Below are 20182 nucleotides of genomic sequence, written 5' to 3'. Positions count from 1 at the left end.
GTTGGTTTGAACGATAAAGCTAAGAAAGGCCATGAATTTATGATTATATTCACTGAGGTGTTACACATCTATTTTACGCCTTAAACTAATCAACTAAAGCTAAAAGCACCGATACAACACAGAATTATTTTATTATTTGATATTTGTAAATTGTCTATAAAAAAGAAAACAATAAATTATAATAAGTTTACTTTTATGTAGATATTTTAAAGGTAGATAGGAAAACATAGGAAAAAACATAATACAATATACACTACTGAATTTATTGGTTTAAAAAAAAACAGAAAAAGCAATATTGTGAAATATTGCAATTTAAAATAACTATTTGAATACATTTATAAATGTCACTTATTTTTGTGATGTTAAAGCTGAATTTTCAGCATCATTAATTCAGTCTTCAGTGGCACATGATTCTTCAGAAATCATTCTAATATGATTATTTGCTGCGCAAGAAGCATTTCTTATTATCATCAATGTTAAAACAGTTGTGCTGCTTAATATTTTTGCTGAAACCGCGATCTATTGAAACATTAAAATCAAAATATTTTTTGTTAACCTAATTACATTATGCTGGAGCAGTCTAGGTCAGTTTTCTGATCCGAATGTTCAAGCACAACAACAATTTTAGACTTAATTCGGCAGTTTATTTACTTTTTACGTCATATTCTGCTGCATGTAAACGTGCATTTCAATTAGCTCTCCAAAAGAATAATTAGCTGCTGAATAGATGCGTGACGCAGAGACAAGAGACATGAAGTGTTGTGGACTGAACCAGAGCCCGCTCTGGGGAGTTACTCACCAGATTTGGCACGCTGGAAGCACCCTTCAGGGTGGGCTGGAGGCTGTTGGGGAGAGCTGCCTTGTTCTGGATCTGAGCGTTTAATCCAGCGCTGGACATCTGCTGGACCGACCCCTGTGCATACTGCTGCCCGAATGGGCCATTGGGGGTTGCAAGACCCATCTAAGAAAAAAAGAAAAGAGCTTTAGCATCAATAAACCTCACTAGTTCTCATGCATTTCACCCAATGTTCAAGAAACGGAGCAAATGTGGCCCAAAGCAGCTTTCACTGTAGCATTTCAGTTTAAATTCATAGAGAGCATTCTGCAGGCACAAGGTTCAACGCTCTGCCAGTGTAGCGTAGACGCTGTCGAGCCAAACGTTCATAGGTCAAAGAGTGTACTAAAAGATACTGTCATCAGCTGCTCAGTGACATCCGTCTGCTCACATACAAGAAGTGGATACAGTTTTGCCTTTCAGTGAAGCAGAGCTTGAGAACAAGAAAGTGCCAGCTCTTTATAAAAACACCAAATTAAAGATTCACTGGTGATGCAATATATAGAATTTATACTCTATCGTTGAAAAGTTTGGGGTCAGTAATATAAAAAAAACAGTAATATTGTGAAAGTTCAAAAAAATTTTAACAAGTTTTCTTAATTTATTTAAATTATTTAATTTAAAACTTAATTTATTCCTGTGATCAAAGCTGAATTACTCCCTAAGTGTCACATGATCCTTCTGAAATCATTCTAATATGATACTCAAGAAACATTTCTTATTATCAATGTTGAAAACAGTTGTGCTGCTTCATATTTTTGTTTTTTTTCTGAGTACCATTAAGATCAAAAAGAAGATTGAAAGCACTTATTAGAGGCATGAAACTTATTTTCGCTTTAGGTAAGTGCCTATTACCAAGAGAATCCAATCAGAATTTAGGCCTTATTAATTTAATTCATAAATCGTTCAATCGGACATAACTGCTATATGTAGGTTATATATAGATTATGTGTTTGCGCACTTAATATCAGGAAGCAACGTAATACGCACATGATGACAGGGAGGTGACGGCGGTGTGTAAATCGAGTTACCCCTCCCACATCTGCTAGTTTTACTGAGATTTCTTATCCCGTGCGAATAGGCCATTAATATTACAGACGTCTTGTGGTAAAATTACATTACTCCATCCACCCTTGTAAAACTAATCCCGTCCGAATAGGGCTTTAATCTCCATACCTTAGTTTTGCACTGATGTAAAAAGACTTACTGTGACGACACCTCATATTAGCAAAATGTTTTAATCTTTTAACAATCAAATGTGACAGGTTTGCTGCGATAGTCTGCGTTACACGGTTCACATGCCCACCGCCCCCACCGTCGTTTAGATTTTTTTATAGTAATACAAATTATTTTGTTCAGTTAGAGAACAGAAACTTAAAGAACTGAACGTGTCTGCTCAATCAAAGACTATAATGCAGTGTGAGCCGAACAAGAGTTGTAGAACAGATCAGCAGCAGGAGTCAGATTTCACCTAATTTCACCCATTTCGCCTCACTCACAAGACGATGGTGGAAGATTTGCCTATTTAAGATTTGCCGAAAGCACCTATTTAAGCAGGTTTGTCATTTTACTGTTTCATTGTTGTATTTAAATAATAATGAACCCACCATTCAAGCAATTGCCGCCCCGATTTGGTGCTAATTTTGATGCCGCACATTACGGTGCGTCTCCACGGGCACGGAGATAACGTTTTCGGTTCATTTCTATATAAGTCAAGTCAAGTCAAGTTTATTTGTATAGCGCTTTTCACAATACAGATTGTATCAAAGCAGCTTCACAGTATTAAATTAAAATAATACAACAAAGTTTGTTTCAAGAGGAATTTATTGATTGATAAAATTAAATTAAATATCCCCAAAATATCCCCAACTGAGCAAGCCAAAGGCAACAGTGGCAAGGAACCGAAAAACTCCAAGTGACCTAATGGTGTCCTAAAACTCCATCAGGTGACCTACTGGAGAAAAAAAACCTTGGGAGAACCCAGGCTCAGTCGGGGGCCAGTTCTCCTCTGGCATTTATGAGCTAGAGGCCGGATTGTAGTTTGAACTGTAGGATTATATGAATGCCTGGCTGAAGAGATGAGACTTTAATCTAGTTTTAAACTGGGAGAGCGAATCTGAGCAACGAACAGTATCAGGAAGACTATTCCAGAGTTTTGGAGCCAAATGTGAAAATGCTCTCCCTCCTTTGGTGGTTCTGGATATCCTAGGTATGACCAAAAGCCTTGAATTTAGTGATTTTAAAGAGCGCGATGGATTATAGGGCGATAGAAGATCCGTAAGCTCAACTTACATTGGAATTAATTGAAAACGCTCGCTTTGCGAATGCCCGTTATGAATGCCTGCGTGACTGCACATTTTATATTTGCTTTTGAATTAGCGATTTTAAAAACGAGATGCAAAAGAGGGAAAAACTCCAACAGGACTAACTACTGCAGAATAGCAGATTTGCCGTAGTCGATAATATGTGACATATAAATCCCTAATGCAAACGCAGGTAGGCAGACACCGATTGAGTGCATGACCATGGACTCGCACAAATGCGACCGTCAAATTTTAACTTGCACATTCTCAAAGAATTTTGGCAGTCTAGTAGAGCCCTGTTCAGGGTGAACTATCCCTTAAAGTTAATCTAAAGATACAATGTAAAAGAATGAAAATATTTTCAGTGTAATTTGCCAATAGAATGAGTGGGTTTAAAAAAAAACAGTGTCAGAAGGTTAACTTTTTTCATTTTTGTGAAAAGATCATGATGGGGGAAAAGTGATGCTTTTTTGATTAAACATTATGAGGTCAAAGTTTTTTAATGAAACATGCACAGATTAATTATTTACAATAAGATCTAATCTGTGTATTTAGAAAATAGACAAGGTGAATTTTTCTTCTCATGCCAACTTTAAATTGTACCATTTACCCTCATTTAATGCAAAAAACTAAAAACTGTTCAAGTAGATGAACATCTGCATTAGAACCGGAGTTATTTACACCACTTTTCCCAGCACGGTTCTGCAGCAGAGCGTCAGATCAGAGCTCGTCCAGCGGCGTGTGTAAACCAGCCCTTCCCCCACCGTCACTGCAAGCCTGCAGCCATTAGTGCCGCACACACACGCCACTAGCTGAACGTGCCACGCTGAGGAACTCCCTGTCCTGAGCAACACACACATCTCTGCTGCCAGTCGCTCTCTTTCACTCCAACACGCTTCGTGACGCCATTAAAATAGCAAGCCATAAATCCTCTTCCACATTAATCTGCCTTTTCTAACAAGCCGCAACTACAGGCAGCAATTTTATTGGTCATTTGGCTTTTCATTTTTTGCTTTTTAAAATCAACACAAAATTAAAATCTCATTGGACCAAAATCTCATTCCAGTTGCTGTCATTTTAAAAATGTACTTTGTTCTGATTGGCTGTCATTTTAAATTTAATTTTCAGTGAGCGAGAACATAATTATTTGACACCGGAAAACTTAAAACAAAAATATGACCGAAATATTACAGATGAATAACAACAGGAATTTTTACTATTGCTGTTTTTATAATCGTTAGAAATAATATACATTTTATAATGAAGTTTCTAAAATATTCTTTATGTATATTGTGTGTTCTGTCTCTACTCTCAACTTTAAAACTCAACCGTCTCACCTGCAGTCAACACTATCAAATTTATCAACTATTAAACTCATTTCTTAATTATGAAACTTATATAAACTGCATATGAAATGCATGACAAATGTGAGTAAAATACCACAAACTAGGGTTGTGACGGTGAGGATATTTTCCCACCGGTTAATCAAGACCGGTAATACCAGAATCACCGGCGGGAGCTTTTAAAACGCTAATTTGAAAACGAAAGTAAAATGCTCACGTCCGCAATGACATTCATAATGGTGCGGAGCAGAGCAAGTGTTTTCAATTAATTCCTATGGAAGTCGAGCGTCCACTGGTATGAACTGAAAATGCTCAATGCAAATGCTCTGCATGAGTGCGGCCGTGCACATTTTAGTTTCTTTCAAAGTAGCGCCAAATCGGGGGCAGCTTGTTTGATTGGTGGGTTCATTTGTTTATTCTTCTTAATGGACAAACACAACAACAAAACAGCACAACGACAAACTCGCTTAAATTGGCGCTTTTACATTTTGCTTTGAAACTAAATCTTTCACCGTCGTCTTGTCAGTCAAGAGTGAAATCTGACTCCTGCTGCTGATCTGTGCTGCGACTCTCGTTCGGCTCACGCTTTATTAAGCAGACACGCTCAGTTTTTAACTGTAGCGTCTGTTTTCTAACTCAACTAATTGATTTTATTACTATAAAAAAAATCTAAAGGACAAGGGGGGCGGAGGGCAAGTGATGTAACCGGTATTGCGGCTGAACACTGGTAACACCGTCAACACCAACTATCGCAACAAGCTTACCACAAACAAAACAACATGAATTATTCTGTATCCTTTATCACAAACTCTCTCGGCATTAAGCTTTTAAAATGAATAGCGAGGATTCAACACACTTGGTCACATGACCATAAACAATGCTTCCTTGAGGTGACCATCGCATGTACTAACGCATGCAAACGAACTTGAAGGAATTCAGGTGTTCACCTTCGTTTGGAATCCCCCCTTGCGGTCTTCCTACAAGTCCACACTTTTGCAACGTAATGCCATTTTTATTGTCGGCAAGAAGTCTGCAGCAACGCTCACTTCAGTGCGCATCGAGGGCGAATATCAACTTTAAAGGTGGGTGCTCATGAGCACCCTTCTGAAACCCAAAATGACAAATGGGACATCCTTCAGTCTCTTGGACTTCACGATCACACGCACATGGTGGCTATTGTAAGTCAACAAGGCCAAAAGAGCATATGAAATGGCCCATTTGGGACAGGACCAAATGACGTTCCCTTCCCAAAGTGCACTTCAAGAGTGCAAAAACACATATGGAATTTACCCAATGACAGGAGAAGTCCAGCATATCGTTTCACCGGAAGATCGAGAATGATTACGAGGTTTAGGCTATTAAAAATGAAAAACAGCATGTATGAATCGTTCACAATAAGATCAATGAAATGCATTTGCAAGTCACAACATTACCGATGCTCATGTGTAAATAAATAGCATAAATCACTTCTGCCTACTAACAACCATTCAAATATATCCACCGCAATATAAACAGAATAGCAAAATCTCACATTTCATCCAACCCAGTCCTAACATTTAGTTATATTTTAATTATTCAAAGCTATTAAACTGTTCAAGATTTTTGATGCTTAAAACAGAAAACCTAGAAAAAACTAAATGAAAAAACAGAATTTGTGAAAACCATAAAACAGATTTCCTATGAATAGCTTTAGGACACAAGCAAGAGCTCAGTATAGACATACTATACTGTACCACTACACTGAACACAAGCCCTGACACTCTGATGTTGACTGATCTCACACACTTCACCTGCACTTGTGACTCTCATAATCTGTGTGCAATGCAAACACACACCACACTGCCGACAGCACATCCATTCACCTCTGAACAAACAGCAGATATGGAAACCCATGAAACACTCCGGCAGCCTGTGTGAAGTTATTCACAATGTTTCATTTGCCAACTCCATCGATTGACTGATTTCTCAATATGAACTCAACAGCCCAACACAAGTGCTTGAAGAGTGCTCGCTTGTGAGAAAAATCACACTGCGAGTAGCAGACTGGTTTCCGATTGGTTTCCTGTAAAACCACAACAGTCAGACACATGCGATAGCCACAGCTACCTTTCTGTGCAGTCTCTTCTTTAAAGGTGTGGTTGATTATGATTTCACTTTTCCAACTTTAGTTAGTGTGTAATGTTGCTGTTTGAGCATAAACAACATCTGCAAAGTTACAACGCTCAAAGTTCAAAGCAAAGGCAGGGCTCGACTGCCCGATGGCCCGGGGCCAGCATGAAAGACACTCGGGCCAGCAGACGGAAGTGTCACTTGTCCGATCTTCACAGAAGTTGATAATTTGCGTGTTTTTAAGACTCGCCTATTTAAATATTCAAGCGCACGTAGACGCGAAAGTACCCGCGCCTCTCAGATTGGTACTCGAACGCTTGTGCGTATGAACACACTTCCAAAGCACAGCGCGAGTACTCTCACGTCTCCCTCCCTGTGTTTAAACGGATATGTTATGTTTTGTTTATGTGTGCGGCAGTCGTCCGTGAGGAGCCGTCGCCTTTACTTTTGTTTGTTTTACTTTTGCATTCACAGTCTCTTTCACGGCCATCACTTGTAGTAGCCTATTCACAAACTGTTTGCTCAAGCATAGCGTTTTCTCGGAGTTCACTGTGTAGCGTGCTCCCTCAATCGTGTAGTTCAATTTTCCATATTTATTGTACGTCATTATGTCAGTATCAGTATTTGCTTTCTACCATGCACAAATAAAAATGTCACTGAACTTTTGCTGTGTAATTGTAACAATGAGCACTCAAACACACCAAACCAACAATTACTAAAAACACACACAAAAACTGATTTTGCACGGGCACTGCACTAGTATACAATTTTAAACCTACAAGTAAGTGTATTTTTATGATAGCAGTAACTGTAAAGTGACTATTGTAATGGGTAGACCTAATCAAAGGGAGGTTAATTAGTCTGTGCTTTTGTTTGTATTTATTTTAATTTGTAGTTTAGTGAATTTAAAAATAAAATCATTCTTTTTGTTTTTAGATTGTTATGTTAGAATGTAATGTGATTTTAACCCATTTTTGCACATAATATACTATTTGTAATTTGTTTTTGTTTTTTATTACTGACTATCTTTAACAGTATTTAAAATGTATGAGTTAGTCTAGTAGTTTTTGGTGTCATAACCTTATTTATTAAGTTTGAATGGCACAAAAACTACTAAAACAATAACTAGGCCTATTTTATTTTATTTACTTATTACTTTTATGTGTTGGGGCCAATGAAAATTTTGGCAGGGCAAGTACAAATTTCCACCACTGCCCCGACTCGGCCAGTAGAAAAAATCCTTAGCGTTGAGCCCTGAAAGGAAGATATTTACTTTTAAAGAAATCGTTTTTTTTAGGACTACAACAAACGGCTGGTAGGGACAACACGACGTTCCTCCCGGGTTAGTGACATCACTAACCCTCAAATTTACATAAACCTCGCCCCCGGAACACACAGTCCATGTTGAGAAGAGGAAGAGTTGTTGTAGAGCACATTTGTGAGTCTGCTCAAGCTGTCAAGCATCCGTCTTTTCACATGCAATACAGTACGTAACACAAATGCAATAGCATGTCACTCTGTAGGCATCTTACAACAGTTCCCACACAAGCGATTTACAGATTATCATCACAGCAAATGCTTAGTGTTGTACAATTAATCATATCGCAATCACGATGCCAAGCCCATGTGATTATATGACGTGAAAATGCTGCGACTTTATGGAATAAATAAATTTGGGCTGTCAACTAGGGGTGTCGAAATTCGAGGACGATTCGGTATCGGTTCAGTAATAGACCATAACCGATTATGATGTACTGACGCTTTTCTGACGTCATTTGTCGCGTACGTGCTTTGTCGCGTAGCATACAATAGCAGAGGGAGGTGAGACGTGAGTGCGAGAAAATTAAAAATGCTCCAACTACTTTAAAAGCCTACATCTGGGCACATTTCGGCTTTTATGAACAACCTGGTAAGCACGACCTGCAGAAGACACGCGCTGTGTGCGCTCATGTCACGCACAAATTAGTCTCAGCCTCAGACGTCACGCCCACAAACCGTTGGCTGAACGTCTGATGCATATGGCACACTTTTCTGGAAAGGTTGAATTCTACAGGATGTCCGGGAGACGTGTGTGTCGCATTCTTTATCGGCCCGCCTGGAAACAAATGCCGTGATGCCAAAACCCCTCGTGGAAGAAGAAAGCCGTTGTGTTTACAACTGCGACAATAGCGCTTGCCAGGATCAATTAAACGCTGGATTTTCAAAAAGTATGTGAAGTTCGCGGCTCCATTGTTGCAGAAAACTTGCACAACGTTCATGAATGAATAATTTGTTAGATGCACACCGGTCTGTTATTGTAGGGACATCGACATTATATTGCCACGCCCCTAAACATGACGCGGAACAAAACGAACTGTGATTGGTTGGGTTACATGTCAGTCAAACGTCCTCTTGGGCGGTCCTTGGCCAAGAAAAGCTCAGATAGAGTCCAGACCTTCTGCCGTCAGTCTGAAGGTCTGGCTACGCGAGACTACGCACAAATAGAATATGCAGGAGGTAAGACAAACTTGATAAACCACGTTAGCCGTTTTCACCCCAAGCTCACTGCTTCAGAGTAAGCGGATGAGCTCGAACGTCACCTGAATCCGCAGCCAAAAATAAATCATCCACCCGCCCCAATAATTTTCTCTGATTTAAGTATACACCCGATGGTCAAATTACAATTATTCTGTGTTGTTATGCGTGATTATAAATGGATGATCGTCACCTTCAACAGCGGATTTCGGCGACGGTTGATGCGCGCATCTTTAATGGTAACATAATACACTGATTAATGAGCGCTGCTTTTAAATGAACATTTCTTTAAAACAAAATTAATTTGACAGATTTTCCTTTTCTTAATGGCATAAACAAGCTTTACTCTAGGGCTGGGCGATAAAACGATAACGATAATTATCGCGATATAATTTTTCTCGATAAAACGATATCAAGAGTTCGATAAATGTTCGATAATGTTTATGCGCCAAAAGCGGAACGCAACTCATTTGAACCGCGCGCCACACGGACCATTTATCCGCTCGGCTCCAACCCGTCCAAACAGCAGCGCGAGCTCACTAGAGCAGATGCGTTTACTCTGATCGGTCTCGTCACGAGATCCAGTGAGAAGCGCTTGAATTCAGCGAAGAACACAATGTCTCCGTGATTTAAACCAGTTTAAAGGCAGATGAAACAGCGCTGACAAACAGGAGAAACACTGTGCGCAGAAGGCTTTTCCGTCTACAAATTCCCATAATTTACCATGGATTTACTGTAACGTTAGCCTAGTAATATTAACTACATCATGAAATGTGGGATATACATATTGAACTGTATTATATTATTAATGTAGACAATGTATTAAAGGACTAATGGAATATAATTACAGTATTTAATAATGTATTTAGGCTACTGTTTTTCATACAAATACCATAGAAACCATAAAGTAAAATTTTGCCATGATAGTAAGGTGCTGTAGGCTATGTCTGGTTTTATCTGTGGTTATCATGATCTAAATGCATGATACTGGATGACCAATGGTTTATTTTAATAAAACTCAAACAGTCAGAATATTACATTTTACCAAATAAAAATTTGCACATATGCAGAGACTAAGAAATTAATTGTCCAATAAAGATATTTATTTTGTTAAGGAAAAATGACAAATGTTTGAATGTTCACCTGTTTGGCAAGTGTTTGTCATGATATGGTCTGACAATAAAGAGTATTTAAAACCACAATTAACGCTCTGGTTTCTACAACTTTCACTTAGGAGCAAAAATCTGCCTTTAAACTTGAAAGAAATTTGACATTTATCGTGATTAGGGATGGGCATGATTAATCGACGATCGATAATTGATCGTTAAGAATTTCGTCGATCACGTTTATTTGTTATCGATTAAACTAATGCAGGTTGCGTTGCGTAGTGTGAGTCTTGAAGCAATGGAATTAATTTTAGCGCGGAGGTACCTGTGCATCCCGGCAACGTCAGTCCGCTCAGAGCGGGTGTTTTCGGCGGCTGGACTGGCTGTCACCAGGTTGCGGTCGCGTCTGATCCCAGATCATGTCAACATGCTTATCTTTCTCAACAGAAATCAGTAGACTGGTGCAGAAGTTCTATGGGAACTGCATGCGTTTTCTCAGATGGGATAGCTATCTGATTTATCAAAACGATTCCATTTACACCTGGTCACATAAATGTGTTTTTGCAAAACGGATATAAATCCGATCTTGAATTCCCGCACTATATGCATATTTAAATTGTTGCACGTCATCGAAAGCAACTGATTTGAGCTGCATTTTATTGATCATCAGCGAAAATTTCTAAATCAAAGACCGCAACAAGATATTGCGGCAACAGCCCTGGTAAGATAATTTCGGTTCTTTACTTTTAATGAAGATGATTGTGTGTTGATGAATGACTTTCACTTTGATTTGCGATAGTTTGCACGTTGGCTTGATGAATAACAGTTAGATGCTCATCTGTGGTGATGCGTGTTGAAGTAGCGTCGTCATATCTGGATATAACATGACATATAGCCTATAACACGCTCTCACACGTTTATTTCTTATCATTTTTGGGATAAGTCAAATTTGCATATGTGGTTTCAACAACCAGATGCATTTACTCTTGTCCAGTTTCGTCTGGAATGCGTCTCAGATCTCCTCCTGAAGTGGTTTGAGCGTTCGGATTTAAATCCGTCTCGAATGCGTTTCGGAGGGCATTAAGATTTGGTCTTTTCACGAGCGGATAGCTATCCGATCACAGAAAACGGATGAAGTGACCATGGGTCTCTGTTTAAGAACGCCGGCTCGCAGCTGCAGGTTCCGCTGGTTTAGAGCACCGCAGGAATCTTCAAGTCTACCGAACGTCCAGTTTCACTGCCACAAGTTGATCTTCTTGTAATAAAGATCTCATCGAGGACAAACAAACTGTATTTTTGTATTTTCATTGCATTTTTAATTTATAAAAAGTTAAAGAAATAATGAATTTCAATATAAAAATATTAATGATTAATCGATAGTCGATTGTTAATTCTCCCGACGATCGACTAAGAAAATGTAATCGAATGCCCATCCCTAATCGTGATAATTATCGATATCGACTGATATAAAAAAAATTATCGTGATTTTTTTTGGGCCATATCGCCCAGCCCTACTTTACTCCCTTGAAACTTAAACTGGAATGTCACTGTTTCTGTCACTGCGACTTCCCGAACAGGTGAGCACACGTGCACACATCACTTTTGAAGTAAGATTTAAAATTGAGGATGTGATGCATCGTGATATCGAATTGAACTGAATCGATGACATGATAATCGTAATCGAACCGTGAGACCATTGTCGGTTCACACCCTTACTGTCAACGTTAACGCGTTAAATTGATTAAATATTGTTAAAATATTTAACGCAATCAATGCATCCATTAATTTTTGTCATTCTTTGGCTAGTGTTACATTATATGATCCCGCTCTTATTCATGCAAATGCTTTTAAACCATTTATGCGCAACAAGACAAAAAAGAATGCGCTGCCTGTGAATGTCCTGACTGCAGTGACACAGAAAGATGTGCGCCAGTATCGTGTGCACAGACAGCACGCCAGAATACAGTTCTCTTTCGCACTTGAACGAACAATAAAACACACAATCATACCAAAAAGTCTGTTTTGTCGAGTATCTTCATAACATAAGAGCAGTCTTATGATGAACATGAAGAGTTGTGAGAGAATGAGTCGAGTGTGAGACCCGCGTCTCTGTCAGCAGCGGCTGGTCTTAAAGGGACAGCAGCCAGTAAAGCTTTCTGTGTCAGTAAAGTTAATCAAAGAACAAAGGGAACAGAGAAAATTCCTCACTGCACTTGACTAAATAACATTTGTAGCTTTTATAAGGATTAAGTCTATATTTAATTTATAATTTATGCAGTGCAGACTGTTTGATAGCTTTGTTCAATTTCTGTATACCTACCTGTTAGACAGTAAGGGCACAGGTAAATATGACATTTATTTTATACTATTGTACTATTAAGACAATAACAAATTTTCAGAAATGCAAAGATGTCACCATTTAATTTTGTAAAATATATTTTAATTTGAAAACACTGCGCATTTAGTTGTTGTTGCTAGTTTGTGTTGAGAAATACACATTTCAGCATTATCACTAATCTGTGTGTGCATTTTACTTGAGAACCAAGCAAGTTTACTCATGAAACCATTTGTTTATTAGGCTATATTGCATATCGCAATCTTGACATCAATAATCGCAATATGACATTTTCCCAAATCGTGCAGCCCTAATGCTAATCAAAGACTTGAAGATAGTTAACTCCACATCAGCTACATAAATTCATCAACTAACCATTCAGAAACGTCCTGTTGCATTCTACATATCACTTCGAGTCTCTTCATCATTGTCCGACTCCAGTTTAAACATAAAATGGCAGAACAGTTTCTGACATTTTAGTGCGTGTCTGCGTGAGGTAATCGGAGCTGCTAACACACACACAAGTTATTGAAGCTCCGCCCTCTGTACCGGGAGCAGCAGCTCATTTGCATTTAAAGGGACACATAAAAAAAAACATAAAAACAATGATCTGTGGGGTATTTTGAGCTAAAACTTCACATACACACTCTGGGGAAAACAGAGACTTATTTTACATATTGTAAAAAAGGGGCATTATGCCACCCCTTCAAATTAGGGATGTATACAAATATTCGAATTTTCAATCTGTAATTATTATTCGAAAAATAAAATATTAAATTAAATGCAATGGGTGGCGCTGTGGAGCGTGTTTAACAAATGGATTGTATTTGATCACATAATGTCGTCGTCTGCCTTGCGAAGTTTGGAATTACTTAGATGAAAATGATATTACAAAATGGAATTACTTTTAATCAATTATTAATGAAACTGAGTTATCATAATATCATCACTGCATTAACGACTTCAGGTAAGCGCAGCTGTACCCCGAGGGAATTGTGATCTGAGATTAGGGCTGGGATAAACGATTATTTTTTAAACGATTAATCTAGCGATTATTTTTTCGATGCATCGATTAATCTAACGATTCATTTTTCCAGTCCGATTCGATTCGATTCTCGATTATCTCCCCAATCCCCATTAATTTACTAATAGCAATTTATACATGTTAATTTACATATCTGAATGAAAAAAACATGAATTCCTTAACATTGCAATATATGTTTATTGCTCTTAAAATTCCAAAATAAAAGACTATACAAGTGCATAGTAATGCATTCTTAGTCAGAGGTAGCATTCAATAAAACCTTAAAGCCTTGAAAACACATAGCTTACTGAAACAAGCTTACTGAACACATAGGGCCTAGCTTACTGAAAAAAAGTTCTTCTTTCAGATGAAAATAACAACAACTTGATGTCTAGCATTCAATAAAAAAAATAAAAAGGTCACCCAAAATACTTGTTTAAAGCAATTGAAAGAATACAGTAACCAATGTAAACTTGGGGGGTTTAAGCTAATACAGAGAGTGCTTTTCCAACAAAAAATAGATAAAAATTAACAGTGGGAGCCAGCAGCCTGTCATGGCGTCCTTCCTGAACCAACAGAATTGAACATTTATGTTGAAAACACATAGTCCTAGCTTACTGAAAAAAGTGCATCTTTTAATTCTTCATTCACATAAAAATAACAACAACGTATACTATAGTAATACACTCTGCCACTCACCTTTTTCTTAAAAAAAAAAAAAACTAATAAAAAAAGTACTTAACTAGAATTTAATAAATGGAACATTATTGTAAAGTGTTACCGATTCAGACGTCTCGTGAGTTCAGTGTTGGACAGATCAGTTGTTTTAACCATTCATTAAAGTGAATCGGTTCAAATGAGTCATTAGTTCGCGAATCGGACATGTCATTGGTGGACGTGTAGCCTACGGCAAGCGTTGTGTGATTATCCTGGCAGTTTATTTTTTACCACAATTTACACTCCGCGGTAATTCAAGAGAAAAAAATCTCCGAATGCTCCACGTGAAACTTTGGTCTTCCGCCCTTTTTCTATCGTGTCTAATGATTTTGATTAATATGCACGAGGGAGAGAGAGAGAGAAAGACAGCGCTCGTGTTGTTTGAAGACGGTGAGTGCGCGCGCGCCAGGGCTCTCTCTCGTACTTATATGCGCCCTGTCAAGCGCAGTCAGTCATTCTATTCTACATCACTCACCGATCAAATAAGGCTTTGGCGGCCGCCAAAAAAAATTCAATGCAGGAAAACCCCTGGATTGGTTATATAACGTTGGATAGAATGATGGTCCGGCCATCGCGTATCAGCGCACATAAGGTACACACTGTGAAGTAATTTGCAAACGTTTTTTAGAGAAATGAAAACAGGTCGACGAATCGACGCGCATATTTTGCGTCGACGTATTTTTTGCGTCGACGCAGGGTCCGAAATTAACTTTTTGGCTCACCTGCCACGGGGACTGGTAGATGAAAAAATCCACCAGCCAAGCATATTTTTTACCGGCCAAAATAATAAACAGCCTTTTTTTTGTCACATATACATTCATTTTAGTACTTTTAATTGAGATAATAAGGTAGGCCTATTATGTTGAATACAAACATAAAAAATTGTCCAGAGCAAAATTTGAAATGTATAATAAAAAATAAAAAAATCTATATATATATATATATATATATATATATATATTTTGATCAAAATGTGAGAAATATATGAAATATTATCATTGGGGTGAAATAATTATTTATTTATTTTTGTCAGTTTTGTTACCTGACTCATGTGGAAGGGAAGGAAGAACGTACTCGGTTACTTATAACCTCGGTTCCCTGAGAGATAAGGGAACGAGTATTGCGTTGCAAACGCTATGAGAAAACTCCTTTTCTCGAGAAAAGAACGACCATGGTGTGTAAAGCAGAAGCAGCCTGGCCAGCGGCGGAGTATGCACGATCCGCGAGTGCTGAAGACGTTCTGCACGGCTTTGATGGGTGCGCAGGAGGACACAAATGGGCGGCGACCGCTGTGGCGGGAGCTTTTTCCTCAGCGCCGTCAACAGATAGAGCGTTAACTGTACGTTCACACCGCCGTCGACTTGAGCTGCAAAGAAGCTCTGGCCGCCCTGTCAAGGACGCTTGGCCGCTCTGAATAGTGAGTGCGCGCGCGCGGCCGGAGCTCTCTCTCGCGCGCGCGCTCTCTGCACATTCTGAAGAGGCAGATGAGCGCGCGCGCGCTTAAAATTTTATATTTTGGTATGAACATTCACCCGCCAGTGTGGCGGATAGCCTTTTGAGATTTACTCGCCAAACAGAAAATCTACCCGCATTTGGCGCTTGGCGGGTGTTAATTTCGGATCCTGCGTTGTCCCAGCCCTATCTGAGATGATATCTTCTAGTAGCAAAATGATTTTGAGACATATGCTTTCTTTAAGTTTCGTTGAGGGAGACAGGTTTAAGAACAGAAAACGTGCTGTGTCTCTGCAATGTCCGTCAGCGCAGCGCGTTTTCTCATTCGAGCATGTGGATATTAATGTTTTTCTCATGAACGTGAAAATATAAACACGATAATGCCGACTCGAGTGCATGTACAGATAACTGTGCAGTCTACTTTATTAGCGCTTTTTTTTTTTCGTTCGCACTGCTTGATGCTTTTGTTCTTTGTATTTTGTTTACACATATTGTTAAAGCTGCAGTCCAGAGCTTTTTTGGGTTAAAAAGTACCTAAAATAATTTTTTGAGCAAGTACATAACCAGCCAGTGTTCAAAACTATCTGCTTGGCGTAGCTCGATTCAAAACGGTAAGCTTGTAATCTTTTTAATTCCAGTGGTACTGGTGGATTTCCGCGGGAAATTCGAGCATGGCTTTGCGTCATTACGTCACATCTGTCCACATAAAGGAGGAGTCTAGGCTTGTAGGCTATATTGCGTGTGAGGATGTTGGAGATTTATAGCCTTTTCTCACAGCACTTGATTTAATTAAACTTATCGATTTGATGGCGGATCCAGAAAGGTTCAAACGACAATCACCAGTGACAACTGGAGATTCACCCATTGTAAAACGTGAAAGACTTAAAAAAAAAAAAAAAGGAGACTGCAACCGGGCCCATGCGAAAACAAGGACAAATATCGGATGGGCATTAAATGTAGGCCTAGTCACGCAATGCTGATGTTGTTAAAATTAACAATTTGAGAACAGTAACAGAAGTATAATTTGCACGGTTTGACGTGATATGATAAGCGATCGTTAGATTTAATCAGCACGATTTACTGCAATGCTTTTTCCCTTAGTTGGTCAGAACAAAAGTGGATGTTACTTGTTCAGACGACATTTTCCGGTGAAAATTCTTATGTTGGTCATACTTCCAAAAAGTAGAATCTGTGATTGCGAATGACAGTATCCAGTATCACACCACCAGCGCGGTGATTGACAGCCGCACATTCTCCTCAAAACATTGGCTTCATCCGCGCTGTGCCATGCCAAGGCACAACGCACGTTAAGTTGATAATTCCACGAATAACTGCAATTGCAGATTTCGAACAGAGATGGCGACAAAGAGGAAAAACCGCAGACTGCAGCTTTAAATGTTTTCAACTAAAAGAAAACCTTAAGATACATAGTAAGCTTGTTGTGTATTGCCTAATGTAAGCTTGTTCAGAAATGGTGACAAAAACTTTAAAAAAATAACGTGTTAAACGACATTTAAATAAACAAATATTCGATTTTTATGAACCCGATTATTCGAATACAATATTTTTGAAAAATGCCCATCCCTACTTTAAATGTCCGAAAAGCTCAAGCAGGCACAGATTAATGTTAAACATAAACTGAATAAGAAGCCTACTGAAGTAAACGGTGTGTTCACACTTGACATGTTTGGTTGGATTAAAACGAACCCTGGTGCGATTGCTCTGTTAGTGCGGTTCATTTGAATAAGTGTGAACACTGCCATCTGAACCCTCGTGCCACCAAATAAGCGGACTTAGACCACTGAAAGGATGGGTCTTGGTCAATTTCTAAACATACTCTGGTGCGGTTCGACTGAAATATGAACAACACGGACCAATGACATGTAAACAAACCAAAAACAGGAAGATGAGACCCTAAAAAGGACAGGATGCTCACGCATAGTTCGGTACAGGCATCTGCACCGCTTCTCCTCGCAGCAGATTTCTGCCTCTGTTTTGAGTCCTTTACACATACAAGCTCATTTAGTCCAGCGCACAGCATTGTTTTGGATGTTCAGTAAGTTCTGTCATGAAATATACTTAATAAAATCCAAACCAATCAGGTTGTGAACATTTCTCTGCTTTAAGGTTCAGTGTTAAAATGTCAATGTGAACGTTAAGTAGACCAGGAGTAACCGTTTTTTTGTTGTAGTTGTTGTTGTCCTAAACAAGATAACTGAACTACAAGTGTGAACACACCCTAAATTAACTTCAGTGTTAGTTCAATTCATTTTACTAGTTTAGGTGTCTTTATTTGTTTGAATGTGTAAGAGCCACAACAAACATTTGGGATTGCACAAATGTCAAACAGAGAACCAATGGCGCTTTCGCGATCTCAATGCACATTTTAATTAAGACATATCTCTATTATGCATCTATTATGCAACTGTCCGTTGTAAACAGCATGCCACAAATGCTGACCATATACCTCAAATTGAAAAAACCCAGGATTTCCTTTCATTTTAAAGGCTTGAGTTTGATAATTGATAGGGAAAATGACAAAACAACCAAGTGAATTATCATACTACAAGCAGAAAACCTTCCAACATGATACTTAAATCAAAGTAACATAAATAGCACTCTACCATTTAAGGAGGAAATTATAGGTTGAAACTGAAACTTCACGTATACGAAGCTGGTCGAAACCGAAACAATAATTTTTTTGTATTCCTGTTAGCTTGTTAAATCATTCAAACCCAACCACGCTGAACAATGAAACAAAGCATAATAATGCAAGAGCTGAAAAATAGCAATGGGTGACTTACCTTGTTCATGTTTCCCGCTTGCTGGGGATTCATGGCATTGTGTGCCCCCATCTGTGGTGAACCCTGGGTAAGCGTCTCCGCCAATACACTGCCAGAAACGCTGACCCCCGGCCCGGCACCTGCTCCCACCGGTGTTCCCTGCATACCCTGACCCTGGTACTGCATACCCGGAGCTGCCCTGCCTCTTCCGGCCTGCCCCATCACGCCATTCATCATTTGCCCCTGCTGAGCCATGTTCTGCCCCATGAGTCCATGAGCCTGGTTGTTATTGTTCATCATGGCCTGGTTGAAACCAGCATTGAGGCCCATACCCGGACTATTGTTGCCCTGACCGGTAGGGGTGCCGACTTGCTTCGGAGGTTGGGTCTGGTGACCGGGTGAGCCCTGGCCCATGGGACTCTTCCCCAAGGCACCCAGTTGTCCACCCATTCCAGACTGAGGGCTGAGGTTTCCAGCCAGACCAGAGCCGCTCCCTGCCTGCAGGAGCTGAGACAGTTGCCTGTGCTTGGCAGCAGCATCCGGCATGGTGCCCCCCATCCGGCCTCCATCTCCATTAGAGGGCATGGACATCAACCCCAGGTCTCCGTTGGGTATCAGCTCATCTGGAAGATCATTTTCCAAGTCGAACAAGGACACAAAGTCTAGGAAAAGAGGGAAAAGAGGGTATTAGCGCAGGTCATCATCTCATTAGCAACCAACTAGGGGGCATTTTTGTTAATTTCTCATTTCGATCATTGACAGGTCTAAAAAAATTAGTACTTGGGGGGGCGAGGCATGTGCGGGGGGGGGGGGGGGGGGGGGGCGTGTCGTGTCGTCATGAAAATGAAAATATTTTAAGATATTTATGAAAATTAATGTTGACAAATAAACTATGACATGAAAACATGTCTATGAAAACACAAACGTATGAATGGGAAAAACCGGCTAGATTATGATGCATCAATGTTATCGAAAAAGAAACATCTAAAAGGAATAGCTGCTTGAAGTAAAGCTGAAGAGTAAATTATCTCCAGCAAACTGAAGCCCGTTCTATGACGCATCCTATGAGATTAATAATCAGATATCCTAGATACATAACATAAACGTAATATTACAACTTGGACAAAAGGACGCGAATGCACATGTGAACTAGTTTTTTTAGTCTATGGTTTGAAAGGGAAACTCTGGATGCGCTCTTTTCTTAACAGCGCGCTGATACACGGGCAACTAAAGCACAGATAATTTCAAACATTTTATCACAATCCTGTTCTTATTATAATGCTGAATATGGCATGTATATTGGCGCTGCACATCTTGCACTTAATTTACATTTTTCATGAAAGAAAGTGATTACAGTAATCACTGCGCGTTTTCAAAGCCATTACAAGAAACAACTTTAAATAAAACATAGGTTCACTATTAAAATTAGAACAAAATAACACTGCTGCGTTATTAATATCATTGATGATTTTTGCCCATCAAGCCCATCTAAAAGGAATATGACGTCTCAAATAAGAAATAACCAGATCAGTCAATAATGTCGGACATTCCATTTGAGCTGAAACTGAGTGAATAAACAGTCTGTAAATTGCCGCGTTTTTCAAGCTGGTTATTAAACTCAAAACGCTTCTTATTTGAGATGAATCAGCCTGGAACGCCGG

The 20182-nt window shown here is 39.2% G+C and overlaps 1 protein-coding gene and 1 long non-coding RNA gene across 7 annotated transcripts in view; both read right to left on the bottom strand.

Annotated features, from left to right (window-relative positions):
- Window positions 1-20182, bottom strand: part of crebbpb (CREB binding lysine acetyltransferase b) — a 61137-nt gene that overhangs the window by 23690 nt on the left and 17265 nt on the right. For all 6 annotated transcript variants that reach the window (XM_082180574.1, XM_082180575.1, XM_082180576.1 and 3 more), the window contains exons 2-3: window positions 18543-19183; window positions 800-961 (exon numbers count right to left, since the gene is read on the bottom strand). In XM_082180574.1, the coding sequence (XP_082036700.1) occupies window positions 800-961; window positions 18543-19183 (803 nt within the window). The remainder of the gene's footprint in view (window positions 1-799; window positions 962-18542; window positions 19184-20182) is intronic.
- On the bottom strand, window positions 13748-15908 carry LOC309508045. Its single transcript, XR_014209358.1, has 2 exons — window positions 15457-15908; window positions 13748-15213 (listed from the first exon to the last, which is right to left on the bottom strand). It is a non-coding gene; the product is annotated as an uncharacterized lncRNA (long non-coding RNA).

The sequence above is a fragment of the Leuciscus leuciscus genome (assembly GCF_965113295.1).
Source record: "Leuciscus leuciscus genome assembly, chromosome: 1".
Taxonomy (NCBI): Eukaryota; Metazoa; Chordata; class Actinopteri; order Cypriniformes; family Leuciscidae; genus Leuciscus; species Leuciscus leuciscus.
Note: the sequence above shows the minus strand (reverse complement) of the source record. Positions and strands in the feature narration are given on the sequence as shown.